The sequence below is a fragment of the Mus musculus genome, chromosome 11, assembly GCF_000001635.26.
Source record: "Mus musculus strain C57BL/6J chromosome 11, GRCm38.p6 C57BL/6J".
Lineage (NCBI taxonomy): Eukaryota > Metazoa > Chordata > Mammalia > Rodentia > Muridae > Mus > Mus musculus.
The window spans coordinates 117,985,507-118,005,293 of NC_000077.6; the positions used below are offsets into that span (position 1 = coordinate 117,985,507).

Consider the following 19,787-nt stretch of genomic DNA (forward strand, 5'->3'; position numbering starts at 1 on the left):
CATTGTATTGATACACCACAGTGTATCTAGCCAACTCCTTCACTGAGATTTTTTGTTTGTTTTTCAAGATAGGGTTTCATTGTGTAGCCTTGGTTATCTTGGAACTCATTCTGTAGACCATACTGGTCTTGAACTCACAGAGATCCATTTACCTCTGTCTCCACAGTGCTGGGATTAAAGGCGTGCACCACCACCACCACCACCACCACCGGCTGTTTCCACACTTTTCAATAATGGGAGAAAGACTGAGATAAATATTCTTTTGAAATGTGTCATTCACTTTCCTGAAATAGTTTGGTGGAGGTGAAATTCAGAATGTTAGTTCAAGTGTTACAGCTTTAACTCCATCATCTCTGGGGTAAAGAGAATTATGACTGTTTTACAATGTTTCTAGCTTCTAAGTCCCAGAGCATGTGAGCCAGGGAAGGAATTAAGGGCATGAAAGTCAGACAGGGGCAGAGGAGGGTCAGGCCTCAGGGTGCTGAACTGAGTGATGATGCACACGAGTGCGGGCACAAAGCAGGGGCTGGCTATCTGACAGGTGTTGGGCACTGAGCTATTGCAAGAATCCTTCCTCTTGGAGCCAGGCAGGTGAGTTGAGGGCGTAGGGCTCAGGAAGTTATCAATCTGACAGGTGTCAGGACTCTGAATGATCACTAGCTTCCTCTCTCCTGGAGCAATGCAGGTGAGTTTAATGCGCATGGCGGCAGCTGTCAGTGTGACAGGTGCTAAGATGCCACTGACATCCTCCTCCTTGCTCCCTCATGTGAGTGCATGGCAGCAGCTGTCAAACGGACAGGATTGAGGCGCTGAGCAGTTACTAGCTATTCTCCCTCCTGGACTCTCATATGTGAGCGCAGGGTAGCAGCTGAAAGTCTGCGCTGAGCATCCTTCCTTCTTCTTGGAACAAGGCAGATGATCATAGGTCGCAGGGCAGCAGCTATCAGTCTGACAGGACTCCGGGCGCTGAGCTGTTATTAATCCTCCTGGACCTTTATGTGAGCGCAGGGTAGCAGCTGGAAGTCTGACAGGTAGTCTGGTCGCTGAGCATCCCTCCTCTTACAGCAAGGCAGATGAGCATAAAGTGCAGGGCAGCAGCTGCTAATCTGACAGGATTCGGGGTGCTGAGCTGTCACCAGCATTCTCCCTCCTGGACCATCAGGTGAACTTAGGACTGTAGTCCATGCCTCCCGCCCTTGAGCTCCCTGTCTGGCGCGACGCGGTGCCCCAGAAAGGATACAGAGAGGCAAAGACAAGGGAATACAGCCTATGCAGCTGTCACTGCCGCTACCGCGCCTGCGCGCTGGCTCCCTGTTCGCGCTCGCACTGTCAATAAAGTTCTCGCGCGCCGGAAGCGGAAGCGGCGGGTCTCCATGGCGGCGCCGGCAGCGGGCCCGGTGTTCTGGAGGCGGCTGCTGGGCCTGCTGCCTGGCAGGCCCGGGCTGGCCGCGCTCCTGGGCCGCCTCTCCGACCGTCTGGGCAGGAGCCGGGAGCGCCGGCGCCGGAGGTGAGAGCGCTCGAGAGGGCCGGGCGGGGGGTGGGGGACTCGCTGTCTCCCCGCGTGCCGGCGGCTCAGCCAGGAGCCCCGTGGGCGTGCACCGTGCAGGAGCCACCCGGGGCGAGCTCGGGGCTGCGGCCCGGCCCTGGGGCCAAGGCTGCTGTGCTCCGGGCTCGGGGCGTGAGTGTGGCAGTCGGGGTTAGAGCGGTGAGTTGGCCGGAGTGAATCAGCCCTGCGGGGACCCGGTGCAGGCTGGCTTCCTCACATCCTGCCGGAGACATTTCTCAATCCTGACTCAATCGGTACTCAGGCCCGTGAAGAGGAAACACTCGAAACTCTTTCTGCGCGCGTTCGAAAGGCTTGTTTCTGGAAAAGTACTGAAGTGGGTTGTGTAAGCGGTGAGGGAAGCTTTGAAGCAGTTTGTTCAGGCAGTGGTCCTTTAAAGGAAACATTTGCCAAGAACAGGCTCAACCAAGAGGCCTGATGCTATTGCTAATTTTCAGGAGCGCGCGAGATAGATATTGAGATTGTGTGTTTGTGTGTGATATTCTCTCGTGTGGATATGTTTAGAGACTTCGTTTTCTTTTTCTTCAAATGCTGGGGCCCAAACCCAGAACTCCATGCACACAAGGCAGGTGCTTTACCACTGAGCCACATCTCAGCTCCTCCTCTCTCTCTTTAAAATAAATAAAACAATTAAAATAATGACTGTGTGCTCAGGTGGTGGTAGGGGAAGTCGGTTCTCTTTTACCACGTGAGTTGAAGTGATTGAAATCGGATCATCAGGCTTGGCAGCAAACTCGCTGGACCCCCAGTTCTTTTAGAGACACAGTTTCATGTATCTATACTGGCCTTAAATTGAGTAACTCAGGTTAGCCTAATACTCCTGATTCTCCTGCCTCATGTCCAATGCTGACTCCCAGGTGTGAGCTGTAATGGCCCATTCTGGTTCTGTGAGTAAGATCTGTGGGTAAGATCTTGTCTCTAGATGGCTTGAGGTGCAGTCACCTGCGTTGGTTCTAGATGTGGGTCATTGATTTACAGAGTAACAGGGAGCTTGCCAACCCAAGCACAAATTAGACTTAGAGGACCTACTGAATGACAGAATCAAGGCAGACAGGCAGTCTTATCTCAGGTTGCCTGCTGATCAGAATGGCTCTTTCCCCCAGCCATTCGATTGGACGGTAGAATCAGGTGACGCTTATTACATCAGGGCACCAGACCACTGAAAAATGTTAGGTTTCAAAAGTTCTGCCTGAAAGAGGAGCAGTTTAGGAAGCTTTGTTGATTTCCTTTTGGTTTGTAAACCTCAGTATTCATTGTTCAGCTTTGGTGCTGATCTCTGAAGGGGGCTCAGGCAACCTACATGAACTATATCCCCTATACCACTGGGTATCAAATTCTGGATAGGCAAGCACTCTACATGGAGCTGTGCCCCTAGGCCTGACAGGGCCTCACCTCAGGTTACTTTCGAATATCCTTTGTAGCTGATGGTTATGAATTAATGGCCCATTTGTCTACAAGTGCTAGTCTTACCAGCATGTGTCACTGTGCCCAATTTCATGGGCTAGATAGGGGACATTTCCAGGGCCTTGTGTATGCTAGGCAGTTAGATAACTTTACCAACTGGGCTACCCTCCCCCCACCCTCTGCCCTAGTGTGTGTGCTTTGTAGCCCAGGTTAGCCTGGCGCACTGGGTCCTCCTTCCTTAGTCTCCCGAGCACAGGGATGACAGGAGTGCACCTTGCTTTTCAACTCCTGCTTTATCTTTTTTTTTTTTTTAAATGAAAAGCTTTGTTGTGTGCCCATATGTGCATCCTAATTATTGAACACAAGTCTTTGGGCTTGGTTGCAGGCAACTTTACTTGTTGAAGTATTTCATTGTTCCCTTTAAAAAATTAAAAAAAAAAGATTTTGTTAGTTTGATTGAGACAGGTTCTTACTTTATAGCTGGCTGGCTTGACTCTTTATGTAGACCAGGCCGGCCTCAAACTCATAGAGACCTACTGGTTTATGCCATGGAGTGCTGGGATTAAAGGTGTGGCCACCACACTCAGCCCAAGATTTTATTTTTATTTGCAGTTATGTGTGCTTCCATGTGTAGGTGCGTATGATGCAGGAACCCTTGGGGGTCAGACGAGGACATTGGAGTCCCTGGTGCTAAAGTTAAATGCACTTGTAGGAATCAGACTTAAGTCTTCTGCAGGAGCAGTGGACACTCGTAACCCCCGAGCCCTCTCCAGCCCATGAATGTTCCTTTGAGACAGGATCTCAGTCTGTGTCCCTGGCTGTCCTAGAACTTCTACGTAGATCAAGTTGTATCTTTAATTTTTCTTTCTTTTTTTTTTTTTAATTTTTCTGAGGCAGGGTTGAATGTAGCCCAGCCTGACTCAGGCCCGCTATGTTGTTAAGGGTGGCCTTAGCTCCTGGATGGGGGATGGCAGGTGTGGTGTGGCAGTGAGGGTAGTCTCTGTAGACTTCTTACGTGACTCATGTTTCTTTGAGACAGGATTTCATTCTCTTGGGGTGGCCTTGAACTCCTGATCTTCCTGCCATCCCCTGAGCTCTGAAACTGCCAGCATGTGCTACCACACGCAGCTCAGCTTCCCCAAAATCTTTGCAGTACTCATGGCTCCGTATTTCTAAACCGAAGGATTAAGTCTACAGTTGAGTGGGGCTGGGGGTTGAGTGACAGACTTGTGACAGTCAGTCTAGGACTCGAGTTCTTTGCTGTGTGTTCAGAAGCTCTTTGTTTTACAGTTCTCAGGGTAGGGGCTGGGGTTGGTGTTTCCACCAATGGGTGACCCTGCGGGTCTTGTCCCCCACCTCTGCCTTGTTTGGCTGGCAGCTTTTTCTGGTTCTCCGGGGCCTTGGTGTTTGGCATTATTTATGTCAGTTGTGGCCACTGACTGTCAGCTGCTGGCTTTCGATTCTTCTCCATTGTTCCACTGCACCTCCCAATTCCTCATTCCCCGAATGGTGTGGTTTCTTGTAATTCTCTGATCACTGATTCATTGATAATAGCTCTGTGTAGTCATGAGCTTAACTTATTTTAGATTCTGGCTTGCCAGTCTGACTCAGTCATCGGGGACTTGGTGAATCCTTGCGGCCAGCAGGAGGAGCGGTTCTTCACCGCGTGGTTTCCTCTCAGGCTAGGAGGTGCCCATAGAGACTTAAATGAGAAAATCGTTTCTTATTAGTGATCTTGAAATACTGTTGCTTTCTCTGAAGCAAGTGTCTGACTCACTGTCATTGAGAGAACTAGACAGTTCATTTATTCCTCGTGTGGATGGGTCATTGCTCTTCTAGGCGAGATAAAGGCACAGCCCTGCCTTTAAAGTGTTTCAGCCTATGAGCAGACAGTTCCAGGAAAGTAGGGTGGAAGGTCATAGTGACACCCAGGAGAGGCTTCTGAGATTATGGAAGGCTCCCAGTGGCAGAGCCCAGAGCTGTTTGGAATGAAGCAAAGTGAAGAAGGGGGAGTGGGCATTTAAGGGGGGGTGATGTGAGCAGGCGTGGGGGGGGGGCAGTGCTTGAACCATTTCTAGCAGCTGATGGAGTGTTGCTAAGTAGGAGAGGAGCTAGGAGCAAGTCAGTGTCCTGGGCCAGAGACCTTGGAGGCAAACGCTAGGTCCTTGTGTGATTTCGTTTGTGAATGGCGCAGGCCTGAGATTGGTGGTGGAGGTGCTCCTGTGATGTCAGGGCAATGGGAGGGAAGAGTTAGTCCTGCACTGGGGATGCTGCTGAGGTAGGGCGTCGGGTGACTGAACCGGAGTAAAAGCCACAGGTTTGGGGAATGATGATGAGGTCATTTGTGGCCTGTGAGCTGCAGCCAGGTGGAGGTGCCCAGTGCTCAGAAGCCCACGCCTAGTGATGCACAAAATGGGCTCCTTACTGGAGCAGGTGAGACTTAGTGGGAAGTGTATAAAGAGGGGGTTCTGTCCTCATCTTGAATTTGTTTGCCATACAAGAAAGTATCCTCTTGTGGCCTGTAGACTTTCCTTTAAAGCAATATTTATTTATTAACTATGTATAACAAAATCTTATTTTGTGGGGGAGGGGCGGCGAGACAGAGACACTGGTCCAATTCCTGGCTTGTGAGAGGGAACCAAGTAACCATAGAGGGAAGGGTCTTTGAACGGTGTGACTTTGGAGGGTTAGTGGACATCCTGAGAAACTTCTACTGAGGAATTTTCCCACTGCAGGGTTACTCTCCTTTGACCATTTCTAATGTGGGGGCTCGGCCTTCCCAACTCATTAGAGCTCTGTCCTTTGGCTTATTTTAGTTTTTGACACATCGTCTTATGTAGCCCAGGCTAGCTTCAAACGCGAACAGCTGATCCACTTGCCTTCAAGTGCTTCTTATTTCAAGTACTATTCACTGTGCTCTGCTTCCCTGAGTTTGTCAACGTTTTCTGGTTGTCCTGGGTTTGAACACAGGACGCTTACATATGCTGAACAAGCACTTTGCCACTGAGCTAGTCCTCAGTCCTCAGTCGCCTCCTGATTTATTATTTAGGGCAGTGAGAGCAGGTGGCAGAGAGAATCTGGAACCAAGGAATAGTTTCTCAGAATTCTCAGCTGATTGACTTTTAGTTGTAGCTTGGTAAGTTGCTGTTGAGTTTCCCTGAGTGTGACTTAGCTGGTGTGAGTGGGGCCCAGCTGGGCACATGCTGCTAAGCAGATGGAGAGCTGCCTGGGATTAAACCACTCAGTTCCTTCCATATCTAATCCTCTCTGTAAATACTGACTTAAGTCAGTAAAGGAGACAGCCTGACGGGAGCCCTCGGGGGCAGGTATGGTCCATGTCATGCTTAGTTCCTGCTGTGCCTCAGTAGCCGGCAGCTCTTCAGTCCCCAGTGTCACTGACTTCCCTTTAGCTTGTGGTCAGTGTATAGCTGGAGCGGTGCTTGCTGGGGAGTCCAGTGGCCACAGTGTTGAGTAACCGAGAGCATCACTTCCCTTCCTGGGCTCAGACGGCAGAAGTCAGGAAGGGCCTCTGCTGCCAGGGCTGCAGGAAGTACAGACTTCTCAGGAAGCTATGACTGTTGATCTTCTCATCAGTTACCTTTACGTGTAAATATGTAAATGTGGGGGAGTGGAGGGTGGACTCTTCTGAAAAAGTAGTTTCTGAAAATGGGATGACCAAATACCACAGTTTCTTTTAAAGACTTGGAGGGAAGGGCAGGGGGTGTTTTTGGACAGATTTGACTGGGATCCCATCAGTCTTTGCCAGGAACTCTGTGTGTTTCCCAGAGGGAATGAACCCTGAGGCCGATGTGCAGGACACAGCATTCCTGGCCATTGAGGGTTCTCTGGTAGGGCAGGCAGTCTTTCAGCTTCACAGCACTGTCCAAAGCTGAGCAGGTTGACCTACAGTTTGTATCCCCAGAGCCAAACAACTGTCATCTTGGTCTTTCAGCTGTGTGGACTTGAAAAGAGATCTAAGCTGGGCTTGTCTCTTCACATCTATCCTTCATAGATGGTCTGGGAGGGTCACAAGACCCACACCTGAGCAAGTATTCTCTCTTTAACACCTGCTGTATGCAAGACTGCTGCTTACAGCACATGGCCCTAGAGCAGGGGTAAGGTATATAGGCTGGCGAAGACTGCAGAGAGGGGGCTTTGGGGACATCATTTTCCCTGCTTCTGGTGTGTCCTTCTTGTGGGGAGCACATATGCTGACCCATCCCCTGTGCTCTGTCAGGAAGCCACTCATGTAATTCATGAGTACATGAGTAAATTCATGTACTCATCCAGAGTGAGCCTTGGTGTGTTGTTGCCTACCCTGGGAAGGAGTTTTAGTCCTACTGTCTCCCGAGGGTGGTGGCAGCACTGGGACTGTGGCTTCAGAGGTGAATTGCAGACAACACTGTGCTTCTGGGGTTGTCTCTCCGCTAAGAATAGGGGAGCTAGGCTGGGTCTCACCATGGCTCACCCATAGGCAAGGCAAGCCAGTGTCTTTCCACAGGTACTTGGAGCCTCAAAATGCTTGGTGAGATGAATGGTCCTGCTGCGCCACCCAAGGTGCTTTCTGTGGGGTGGCAGTTTGGCTATTCTGAACCCAGTTGATGCTGGGGAGGAGTGTTGAGGGGGAAACTGTTTTACCTGGGACTCATGTACACCAGGCTGACTTCGCCATCCATTCAGGGGCCCAGAGAAGCATGTACATGCTGTGTGCTGGGGTGGTTGAGTCTGTAGGTCGTTGGGATGATGGGAAGAAGCCTATTTCTCTGCCTGACCCACTTCCACCTTTCACACTCGTGCTCCCTCCATAGGACCCTGCCTATTGGCTTTCCAGTCATTCCTGAGTTCAGGGAATTTGTCTGCAACATCTCCAGGAAGCCTTAATTCTGTTGGCTGAACCTTGACCCAGAGTCAGGTATCCTGTGGGTGTGGCCTGCGCACTTGTGAGAGGATGCTGTCCTGGTCCGCAGGCTGCAGGCTGAGGATGCCTTTGTGCTGTTGGCCCCACATGCTTCTAGGCCTCGGAATGTGTGCTTCCAGGCCTTGGGTGTCGGGTGGGGGGACCGCTGGCCTGCAGGCCCTGTTCTCTGTACTCTCTGGACATTCCGAGGGAAAGGAGAGAGAGGCCTTTGGCAGGTCCTTCAGACCTGCTTGTCTGTTCGCACCACTTCCTTCTCCTGTAATCAGAACTGGGTGCTAGATGCTATCTAGAAAGAGATGACTTAGGGGAACTAGCTGTAAATGTGGAAATTGCATGAGCTTGTCTTGGTTCCCTAAGTGAGCCCGACAGCCTCTGCCTCGAAGCTCTCAGGCTTAGTTTTCAATGGGACATGTGGTATTTTTTTCTTTCAGGAAAAAAAATCCTTTTCTTAGAGAGAGTGTGTGTGTGTGTGTGTGTGTATCTGTTCTATGTGTGAGTGCCACCAACTTGCTATAGTCAGTTTTCTCCTTCTGTCATGTGAGTTCCAGGGCATTGAACTCAGGTTGTCTGCTTGGCAGCAAGAGCCTTTACCTAGGGCATGTGGTTTCTTAGTAAAACTCCTGGCTCAGGGGAATCACTTGTGCCGGTGGCTGACTCCTGGAACCTGGATTCCTGTCCAGTGGGCTAGGCTGGTGTGGGACAAGCTTTTTTCTGGGAGAGCCAGTCTGCAGGAGTTGCATTAACGAGAAGCCAGGAGTCGGATTCATGATCCTAGCCTTTAGCAGACCAGGCTTGCGTGGTCTTGCTCTAGGACTTGAGCTCTTCCAGTCCCCATGGGTCTGTCTCCTGCCCGTGCTGTCATTGTGGGGTCCTGTACGTGCACTGTCTTTGCTGGTGTGCTCCCCTTTGAATGTGTGAAAGCCACATGAAGTCTGGGCTGCCTCCACAGTGAATTGGCAAACTCTGATCGGCTCACGGCTCCTTCTTGCTCGTAAAAATAAACCTGTCAGTACACAGTTTAAACAGGAAGCCAGTACAGAGAAGCCTAAAGAACTCTTGGACTGAGGCCCTGTGGAACATTCCCGGGGAGAGCTCCCTGGTAGGGGAGAGACCTGCTCAAAGTTGTCACCCCTGCAGCCACTGCCTGCCATGGTGGCTGTTTAGGCCTGCCCTGATACCTTGTGGGATGTGAGTATGGGTGCACACAAGTCACTAGACTGGTTTCTAGAAGTTTCCATTGCTCAGGTTTCACCTTGTCCAGAGCCCTTTCTCTTCTGAGTGCAGTTTGAATTTTCTGGTTTTTAAGATTCTTCAAGCTTGGCTGCTGAAAACCTTCCAGTAGCTCCAGGCACTACCTGCCTTCTCCTTTGACTGTGTATATTGACATTTATCCAATCACTTTTATCATTTCCTCTTTGATCTCTGAAGTCCCAGGCATGTGAGGAGGTGAGGCCTTTACACGTGGGGGAGGCAAGTGCTGCCAGCTCTTGAGTATTTCCAATGTGGGTGGCAGGTGGCCATATGATGGCCTGAGTGGCCCTGTTCTGGATTGCCTGGTGTGAATGGGTGTTATTTCATCTTCCTCTTTGAGCTGGTTGGCATCACTTTGCCCACACGGTGGCTGTGTGAGTGGGAATGTGGCACCGAGTGAGGCAGGCCGACCCCTAGTCCTCTTCCATATGCTCTGTGAGGTGGAGGTGCACTGCTGCATGCGTCTTGGACTGTACCTGCTAGGGGCCTCACAGGTCAGCTGTGAGGTTTTCCTGTTGTCTCCTGGTTTTCCTTCTTCCCTCTAAGCCTGGTCAGTGTGGGGCATTGAGGCAGCAATCTCTTGGTCACACTAAGGACTTTAATGTGCAAGCCAGTACCTGCTGAGGGGAAATTTTTTACACCTCAGCATAGATGGCCAAGGCCTGTTGTTGCCTTCCCAGGATCCAGAGAGCCAGTACCTTCCACCATTGACAGTGAGTTGGCCATGACAGGCTGGTGGGCTTTCTGGGAAGTGCAGCTGTGGGGCATCTGGCATCCCTGCAGCACTGGAGCCCTGGGGAGATTCATTGCTGGAGCATGGAACCAGCAATGAGATCATCTTCCTGGAATCCTCATGGAGCTGAGCCCCAGGGTGCTGAGGACATGCTGCCCAGAACCCTCCTCCGGGCACTCGAGCACACACACTGAGGGCTTCCCCTTTGCAGCCTGGGATTTAGAGTGCTTTTTGTAGGGTTTTGGGTGTGAGAGCAACAAGGGCAGCAGGGCAGACTTAAGGTTTCCTGGGCTGCTGTTTTGTCCAGGCAGGCTGCTGTTGGTGGGACCCTGGGAGGATGTGTGTCTGATAGCTAAGGGTCTCCTCTTGTAAAGGCTAGCACGTAGGAAAGGTCTCTTCCACAATGTGTCCTGGGCTCTTTCTCCCCAACTCTGAGTTGTAAAGAGAAATCAACACAAGATACTTTCATTTTTCTACGTCCTCTAAGAGAAGCCCTGTCGGTGAGTCATGAGTTTCTTCCATGCTAACCTTGTTAACCAGTAATATTGGAAGGATTTTAAAGAAGTATATCTTTTCTTTGTCCTTTGGCAGTTCCTTCCCTTTATTCAAGGTGTCTTGATCCTGTCTTTTCCCTGGAAGAATCTTCTTATCCTTCCCTTATTTTTATCCTCCCCCTCCCCCCAGCCCCAGCCTGCATGTGAGGTTCCCACTGGAGCTACCTGTGCACAAGCCTGCAGTGGACAGAAGAGGGTGTGGGTCCACTGGAAGTGGAGTTGTGGTTTGTGAGCTGCCCCATGTGCTGGGAACCAGGCTCTGCTCTCTGCTACAGCAGCAGAGGCCTCAGCTCTACCTCCTCTCCTCCCCTTTCTTCCTTTGTAATGCAACCCACTGAGTCCCCAGTGCTGCATGCTGGAATGTTGCCTGATCTTATTGGCTTGATCCTGGCGCTGGTAACCATAGCTGCTGTGAGTTTATGGGTGCAGCCGCCTGCCATGCCCAGAAGTCAGCATTTTCAGCGCTCCTTTTCACCCACCAGCTCTTAAATCCTTTCTGTGCTCTTCCTGGATGCTCTACCAGCCTTGCTGGGCTGGATACAGATGTCCAGGTTAGGGCCGAGCACTCGGCAGTCACTCTCAGCTCTCCGGTCAGCTATAAGTCTCTGCATTAATGCTGGCCACTACAGAATGGTTTGGTTTCTCTGGCCAAGGCGGAGAGCAAACCATGGATGTAACCGTCGATATTTAGAAGACAGTTTAACAACATGTCTATGCAGCAAACAAAACACCAACAACAAACCTGGTAATAGGTTCCCTTAGGGCCTATGACTTCCCAGGCCTTTGAATTCCTTCCTCCCTCCCTCCCTCCCTCCCTCCCTCCCTCCCTCCCTCCCTCCCTTCCTGTGGAACAGGCCTCGCATCTGAACAGAAGGTTACCCCCAAAACCTTCATGCCACAGTTGCACTGTGGACACATTTTGCCTGACAGGCCATTATAGTAACCTGCAGGGGTCACTGCTAGGTAAAATCATTGATGGGTTTTCTCTCCATGAGATAACCTACCACCTCTTAGCATTGCCACCGGGGAGGGAAGAAGGTCAGGAAGTTCCAGGTGGATTTCTCTATGCCCTACAGCCAAAGGTGTTGTCTCTTCAGTGGTAGGGTCTACAGTAGGTAGGGGACAACTAAGAACAGAACAATAATGGCGTGTGTTATTTGAGGGTCTCTGGGCCTATCTGACCAGTCAGTAAGTCATCAATCAGTAAGCAGTGTTTTTTTTTTTTTTTTTTTTTGAGGTGGATTTGTGTCAAAGGACAGATTAAACCAGGCAGGAACTTTTGTGAGCTTTCTTGTTGGGAGTTATTGGGAGTGACTTTGGTTAGGCTTTGTGTATCGGTGTTGCACTTTGGTTGTGCAGCACTGACCACTTCAAGGTGCTAGGAGGAAGGAGGGCTTAAATTATAATGGAAAAAAAAATCTGAAATGGCCAAAACACCCTCCCAGCAGAGGTGGTCAGTCCCCAGAGATATTTGAAAAAGGGTAACTCATTTGCATGTTTCCTTAACCAGGTCACCATGGCTGTTATTGGCTCCCTTGCTGTCCCCAACCGTTCCTCAGGTCACCTCCCCACCTTGCTGCCTATGTCCCGAGGGTGTACACAGGTTCCAGTGGATCAGAAACCTGGTTCCAGAGTTTGGAGTCTCCAGCTCTCATGTCAGGGTACTGTCTTCCCCTGCAGAGTTCTTCGAGCTCATGAAGGTAAGTTGCTTGAGAGACCAAAGACAGATTGGATGGGGGTTTCAGGGCTTGGTGGGTCCTGACACCCTGTCGTAGACGCTTCTAATGCAGTTCTGCTTTGCCTGGTCCTTTTCTGTAAAGGTGTGGGGCCATGCATGAGGACCCCTCCCCAGGTGGCAGCTTCATGGGAAGATCTGACATGGGATCTGAGGTGTGTGCATGGCCACTTGGTGACTTCATATCAGGACACTTGTACTCTGTGGCCTGGGTCCTGGTGTCTGTCTGTGGTATGTGTGTGCTTCCCTTTTCTTGAGTGGTGTCCCTTGGCATCTAGTGCTTGCTCTCCATAGTACTCAGGTTCATAGTACCTGAATCAGAATGAAGTAATTCAGCACTAATTAATCTTTTTTTTTTTTTTTTTTTTTTTTTGGTTTTTCGAGACAGGGTTTCTCTGTGTAGCCCTGGCTGTCCTGAAACTCACTCTGTAGACCAGGCTGGCCTCGAACTCAGAAATCCGCCTGCCTCTGCCTCCCAAGTGCTGGGATTAAAGGCGTGCGCCACCACGCCCGGCAGCACTAACTAGTCTTAACTATGTGAACTTTGAATTTATATTAGCAATGGTTTTAGAATGGAGATCTGAGTAGGGTGGCCAGCAGGGTACTAGGAAACAGTAGCGGACACAGGTGGAGGTTCCTCTGTAGAAAGTGGAGAAGCCTACTGTCTCTGTCCTCTCATCCTCTGCCTGTGTTGATCCATTTCTGCCTGGTTCATTCTTTCTGTGTGTGCCCACGGGTAGGCTAAGCTCGGTTCGGGCCGTGTGTGGGCCAGTGCCCATGGGGCCTTTGCTCTACTCACACCCTGCTTTTCTGTCCTCTTCCTTATTGTGAGGACAGTCCTGTAGTGTGACTTGGAGAAACAGGTTATTCCAGGTAGTGGGTGACTGGCATACTCTGCTATCACATGGTGCTCTTCTGGTCAGGAGGCCAGGCCAGGCCATGCTCTGCACCTGCCCACATTGGGGAAGCAGCAGGGGCCCAGTTCTGGGCTGAGAACAGGGCAGGTTCTCCACCTGAGGCACTGTGTGTCTTCCTGTGATGGTTACTTGCCCCAGTGACCTCTGGCTGGCCCCATCCATGCCTTCCTTATGCAGGGGTTGACTGGGGTCCTGCAGTGAGCAGCTGTGTATACTTTGGCGGCTGGGGCCCAACCGATGGCTCTGCCTGTTGTTTTTTCCTTCACTATCATGTCTGTAGATAGACAATGAAAGAAAGGAGGCAGTGGGCCGTGGTGTTGTCTCTTCTCCTGTGCCTAGGCATTTCCTAGGGCTGTGCTCTTGCATATGTCTAGTCCAGATGCCCAACTTCCTGTGTGGAATCTAGCTGGGCTGATACCCCTTCTTAAGTTGCAGGTATGAGCTGTGTAGCTTGGATCCCTCCTTTTAACTATGGTCTCCTGTGTCCTTTGGAGTTAACTTTGTGGTTTTTTGGAAACTGAGTCTTATTTTGCCCTGTCTGGCCCCTAACTCACTATGAACTGATCTAGTCTTGTCTCCCCAGAGCTGGTGTGATATGTGTGCATGGCTGTTCTCTGTATGCTTGCTGCCATCCATCTCTGGGATGTGGGCTGCCTAGGGCTTTAGAGATACAGGGACCTTTATTCTCCTGGATGGGAACAGAGCCTAGGGATACTAGCTCTTGAGACAACTTGGGATGTGTGTGTGTGTGTGTGTGTGTGTGTGTGTGTGTGTGTGTGTACACACCCATGCTTGATTATGTACAGCTGGTCAGGTACGGGTGCAGCATACACACTCCCCTTCCTGGCAGTCCTGTGTCTCAGAGGTCAGTACCTCTGGGTGGAGTCTTCCTGCTCCTTTGGACCTGGATGAGCATACATGCGTCTGTGTAGGTGAGGCTGTGTGTATGCTCTCTTAGCGGGACGTTGTAGGGTGACTTCTCCTCAGGGTCCAGAGACCTCGTTCATCCTGGGGCTGGAGAGGGTGCTCAGCTGTAGGTAAAGTGCTTGCCTCACAAGCAGGAGTCTCTGAGTCCCATCCCAGCTCTGCTTGGAAAAGGCTGGGCCAGGTCATGTGCACTTTTCAATCCAGTGCTGGGTGCAGGGGCTGGCAGACTCCTAGGGTGTGCTAGCCAGCCAGCCTGTTTGATGAGTTCCAGGCTGGTGACACCCTCTCAAAAGTAAACAAGACATACAGTGGAACAACCCAAGGTAGTTCTATACTTCCATATGCATGTCTACACACGTTTATGTGGCCAGCACTTATACAAACATGCATGTGCATACATACAAACTACACACACACACACACACACACACACACTCACTCACTCACTCACTCACTCACTCTGCTTTACCCGTTCGTGCTTACATTGCATTTTGTTGTCCAGTCATACTGTACCTTGCCTTGCAGAATGAGTGTTTTGAGTTAGGGTTGTGGATCTGCCTTTGAGAAGTTGCTGTGTGTGCTGGGCTGCTGTGAGTGTGTAGAGCCATTCAGTTTGCAGTGTGATTTGCCTCCCAGTGGAGGGACAAAAACAATGACTCTGACTTAAGAGTTGTTTCTCCTCTTTCCAGGGGCAGATAAAAATAGCCAAGAGGCGAGTTGTGATGGCATCCCTCTACTTGGGGACAGGACCTTTGGAACAGGAACTGGTAAGGCTTAGGGCAGATGGTCCCAGCAGCAGCTGGAGCCAGCCTCACCATGTCACAACTGACTCCAAATGCCTTTCTGGCCTCCAGGTGTAGGTGTGTCAGGTGTGTGTGTGTGTGTGTGTGTGTGTGTGTGTGTGTGTGTGTGTGTGTGTGTGTGTGTGTGTGTAGACAATGTAGGAGGCCCAATTAGGTGCTAGCCAGTACCTCCCCCACCCTTACAGGACACTCTGGGCTGCTCTACCTGGCCATAACCCAGGGGCCAGAGCAGGTCCACAGCCTGCTTTTGTTCAGTCTCTGAAGAATGGCACCTGCATTTCCAAGAAATTGGAAGAAAAGTAAAGGATATGAGCCATGTGAGGTGCATGATGTTTACCTGTCAAGACTGTTGTAGTGTAGTGGGCGTGGCCACGTTCACCCTCCTGTCACAGTTGTGGTGGGCGTGGCCACACATATCTTCTCCTGTGACAGCCACACAGCTGAGTCATCCTGATAGAGACCATTTCTGGCTCACAAAACTGAAAATATTTAGCCCATGGCCTTTTTAGAAAAAAGGTTTTTTGACTGTGCCCTAGGCAGAGGAGCCCAAATGCAGTTAGGGTTGGCTGGCTGCTGCTGGGTTTGCTGAGGCTGGCATTGGGTGCCAGGGCTTGGCCAGCCTTGTTCTGCCTGAGCTGACTGGCATGCCATAGCTGGGGAAGTGGAAGCCACATGCTGTATCCAGGATGCTCTCTGGCTGTAGAGGACCATGGCAGGCAGTGTGGGTGGAGTTGAGTCTTGTGAACATGGCTAATCTGTCCTATCTTTGGGCGCTCTTTTCATGGAGGGATGGATGCGTATGCCTGTGGATGCCTGTGGTGATTGTTCTTTATGGATGGAGTGTAGACACTGGCGTGTAGACACTGGCGAAGGATGGAGGCATGAGCATGCTCCATGAGTCCCTCTCTGTCCCAGCCATCCTGTCTGCCGCCAGCTTGGGAAGCTCGTCTCTCTCACAGGAGAGGGATGCAGTGTCCAAACCACAGGGGAGGCCAGCGGGCAGGCTGTGCCCTTCAGCAGATTCTCACCTAGTACCCCAGAGGGGAGGAGGACACTGGCGTATCTGGAGGAGAATGTTTGTGGAGACTCGGCAGTTGGATTTAGAGCCGTGAGACCCAGGTTGTCGAGCACAGTACACCTCTGCCCTGCTGGTGTCCAGGCTGGAGAAGGAGTTTGGTGGTAGCTAACAGCTCATGTAGAGTGGTTCTGGTGTTTCCAGAGAGGGTGGTGAGCTGATTGATTTCCTAGGTGTACACGCAGCTCTCTGGTTTCACACATGTCCTTTTGATTCTTTTCCTTGCAGGTGGATTGTCTGGAAAGTTCTCTAGAAAAGTCACTCCAAGCGAAGTTTCCTTCCGACCTCAAGGTCTCCATTCTCCTGGACTTCACCAGAGGCTCAAGAGGTAGGCGCTCCGCACTTCCTCTCTCTCTACTCATTGGTTTGAGGACATCCTAGGACCAGGGCTGCCCAGGGCTGCCTGCTTGTCCCAGTCCTCATTCCTTCTGCAGCAGTCGCTTGTCTGGAGTCCAACTTGGAACAGTGTGGGCAGAAAAAGAGCTTTCCTGAGTCCGCGGCTACTCGGGGTCTGTCTCCTGGCCCAGCTTCCTTAGGCCTTGCTTTATTTTAAGGCTTTGTGTGGGGGGTCCCTAGTGCCTGAAGCCAAGTTCCAAGGTTACCTGTTTCTTGGAAGGCAGTTTGCCTCCCTCCCAGAGACTCAGGCCAGAGTGTCTAAATGACTGCTGTAGGCTGTGGGCTAGATCTAAGTCAGTTTGGCTCGTCTGATGGCACAGAGCGGGGGTAGCCCCCAGGAAGCAGTTGATAGAGTTGCCAGGAGTGGGGCAGCTAGCGTGCTTGAGCAGCTAGCACTCCTTCCTTAAGCGTGATTGGCTCCTCAGAAGCAGCACCTTGATGTGGCTGGTTAGACCATGTCCCAGGTAAAGTGAGGCTCCTGGGGATTGGTCTGTCTGGCGGCAGTCAGGATACCTGTCTTTCCTGGTAGGAATGAGTTACAGGTGTTTCCTCTGCCGTCACACTCAGGTAGGAAGAACTCTCGCACTATGCTGCTCCCACTCCTGCAGAGGTTTCCAGAGCGCGTGCGCGTCTCCCTCTTCCACACACCAAACCTCCGAGGACTCCTCCGACTCCTTATCCCTGAGCGCTTCAATGAGACCATCGGCCTCCAGCACATCAAGGTGTACCTCTTTGACAACAACGTCATCCTGAGTGGGTGAGCACTTTGTGGTGTTCTAGCAGGGAGTCCAGTTCAAGGAGCAAGGCTACTCTGTCCCCTAAGTCCTTAGAGAAGATGCTGGGCTGTTTGTAAATGGCATTTTCGCCTCTTCAGCAGCCCCTCCTCTGGAAGGCTGGAGGACCAGGCGCTGTTCAGTACTGGCACTGACTGCTGTGCTGAGCCTCTGTGCCTAGTCTCCGTACCATTTCACTGTTTTTTTTTTTTAAACTTTTTTTTTTTTTTAATTTATTTATTTATTATATGTAAGTACACTGTAGCTGTCTTCAGACACTCCAGAAGAGAGAGTCAGATCTCCTTACGGATGGTTGTGAGCCACCATGTGGTTGCTGGGATTTGAACTCCTGACCTTCGGAAGAGCAGTCGGGTGCTCTTACCCACTGAGCCATCTCACCAGCCCCATTTCACTGTTTTTCATGTGACTCTGTGACTATGCTCATTGCAGGCAAAGAGATAGATAGAGAGGACACACAACTGCCAGGCCGAGCTCAGGAGTCACAAACTGAGCTGGGTAGCAGCAGCCCAGGGCTGTGGGTTGTGACTTCACTGGGACAGTTGTGTGGACTGCAGGACCTGTTTTCCACCTGGGTTGGCTCCCTGTGTGGGAGCCATCTCTGTTCTACCAGTCACAGTGTGACCCCGGCTGATGCCCTGCGCGTGCTCAGTGGTTGCTCTGGTTTCATCTCATCATGAAATTGTCATTCCTCACCCACTTAACCCCGAGGCTTGGCCTTGTCCAGTCTTGGCTGCGCCCTCATCTGATTTTTTTTTCTTTTTAGTGCAAACCTGAGTGACTCATACTTCACCAACCGCCAGGACCGCTACGTGTTCTTGCAGGACTGCGCTGAGATTGCCGACTTCTTCACAGAGCTGGTGGACGCCGTGGGGGATGTATCCTTGCAGTTGCAGGGCGACGACACAGTGGAGGTTGTGGATGGGATGGTGCACCCTTACAAAGGTAGGACCCCATGAAGTCTCTGCTGCCTGCTGTGCACTGAAGGCCAGAGGAACAAACACTCCTTTGGTCCCTGTCCCTGTCCCAGTCCCAGTTGTAGGAGCATATTGAAGCGTTCATTTATCTCTAAGGCCAGATAGATGTGACTTACTGGCTCTTACATGCTCTGTAATTAAGAGCCAGCCTGGGAAGGTGGGAGTTTGGTTTTGGGTCCTGCACATTGGGTGGATGGGCTGGGAGACTGCCCTGTTCTTACAGGAAGCAGCCTGCCTAGTGACCACCTTCCCAACTTGGCCTCTTTCCAAAATCTCCTATCACAGCGGCCCCATTGAGGTCAGTGGCCGCCTGCCTGGACAGTGAAATGGGAGATGTTAGCTCTGTTGCAGGCAAGCCCTTGTGCAGCAGTTCTGGCACTTGCATTCCTGTGATTCCTGTGGCTGTGGCTTCTGGCCTCACAGGATGCTGCTGAGTGTGCAACAGTCCACAGCTTAGGGACAACTTGGGGAAGGGGTAGAACCTGGCCCTTAATAGAAAACTCCTCGTATCCCGTGGTCTTTCTGATGGCGACTCTGCTGAGTGCCAGGGAGCTATGACTGCCCAGATAGGCTGTGGTCTGCCCCAGGGAATGTTTAGTTGTCACCACTGGGCAGTGAAGTGTCTCAGTTTCACATTTTGTGGAAAATTTCTTTCCCTGTGGGTATCCTTAGATTTGTTTTTTGGTCTCCAAGATTAAAGTATAGGCTATCTGAGCCTTGAAGAATGCATAAGTCCTGGTGAACTGTGTCAGGCCAGGCGTGACTAGTAGGGAAGGGCTGTATTTAGGGACAGCTGAGACATGTCATGCTTAGGGCAGGGACAGGGACATTTGCACAGTTGGATTTTTTTCTGTTTGTAGCCCAGCCCTAAGTGGAAGCCAAGAGTCCATCCCTGACCTCAGTGCAGACTGTGTGGGGGTGGGGGTGACCAAGCGTGGCCTCTGCTTTGCGCTGCTCGTCTTTCTGACCACTCTTGCCAAAGACTTGCTGTCTCCTGCATCTCTGTGTTGACCTGCGTCTGGACTGTCACCTTCATTATGCTTAGCAATGCTTCAGAAGCTGTCCGTTCTCAGCTTTTTTTTTTTTTTTTTTTGTCTAGTGATACCTGAAGTTGTTGTGTCTTTCCCCATGTGTCTGTGTCTGCAGCATGTGACTTCCATATGTGTTCCTGCAGAGCCCAGCGCCCGCCCCGCCCTCAGGCTTTCTGCGCGTGGTGGCCGCTTCGCTGCCTCGTGCATCCTGTGCTGTATGCCTTTTCTTTGTTCTCTGTGTATGATCATGTCTTTTTCCTTAATTCATCTTTATTTTCTTTCTTTTTTAATCTCCTTTGGGACAGGGTCTCCTACAGCTCAGGTTGGCCTTGACCGTAGAATCAGGTGCCACCACACCTGTCCCTGGCACTGTCTTTTATTCAAGCAAATAAGCTTTCTTACTGAAGTACACAGAGTGCAACCAGACAGCCACCATCGATTGCCCTGCTGTTTGCCACCCCACCATCCTCTCCCTGATTTCAGGTTTTTTGTATCTGGAATTAACTGTGTCACCCCCTGCCATGCTTCCATGCACGGGTCCTGTGGGCAGGCCTTACAGTCTGCTGCCTCTTTTGCTCCCTGAGCGTCGTCTGTGTTCTGCCCGTGAGAACTTGTGGCACTTGCACTTATTAGATGGTGCATGCCGTGAGCCAACAGAGGCTTGATGGTTTTTTTAGATGGGCTAGTGTAGCCCAGGCTGAGTCTGACCTG

The 19,787-nt window shown here is 51.1% G+C and overlaps 1 protein-coding gene and 1 non-coding gene across 4 annotated transcripts in view; both read left to right on the plus strand.

Moving 5' to 3' along the window:
* The first annotated feature begins 790 nt into the window (after positions 1 to 790).
* Positions 791 to 19,787, plus strand: part of Pgs1 (phosphatidylglycerophosphate synthase 1) — a 37,715-nt gene continuing 18,718 nt past the window's right edge. For 2 of the 3 annotated variants that reach the window (NR_151726.1, NM_133757.2), the window contains exons 1-6: positions 1,351 to 1,507; positions 11,935 to 12,124; positions 14,693 to 14,770; positions 16,110 to 16,209; positions 16,845 to 17,034; positions 17,835 to 18,013. Coding sequence is in view for 1 of the 3 variants with exons in the window: in NM_133757.2 (NP_598518.1) it covers positions 1,374 to 1,507; positions 11,935 to 12,124; positions 14,693 to 14,770; positions 16,110 to 16,209; positions 16,845 to 17,034; positions 17,835 to 18,013 (871 nt within the window). In the remaining 2 variants the exon portion in view is untranslated. Of the gene's footprint in view, positions 1,508 to 11,934; positions 12,125 to 14,692; positions 14,771 to 16,109; positions 16,210 to 16,844; positions 17,035 to 17,834; positions 18,014 to 19,787 lie in introns of all 3 variants that reach the window. The other variant, XR_388542.1, reaches the window with a different exon arrangement.
* Mir6933 (microRNA 6933) lies at positions 16,764 to 16,844 on the plus strand. The gene has a single exon (NR_105898.1). It is a non-coding gene; the product is annotated as a microRNA 6933 (primary transcript).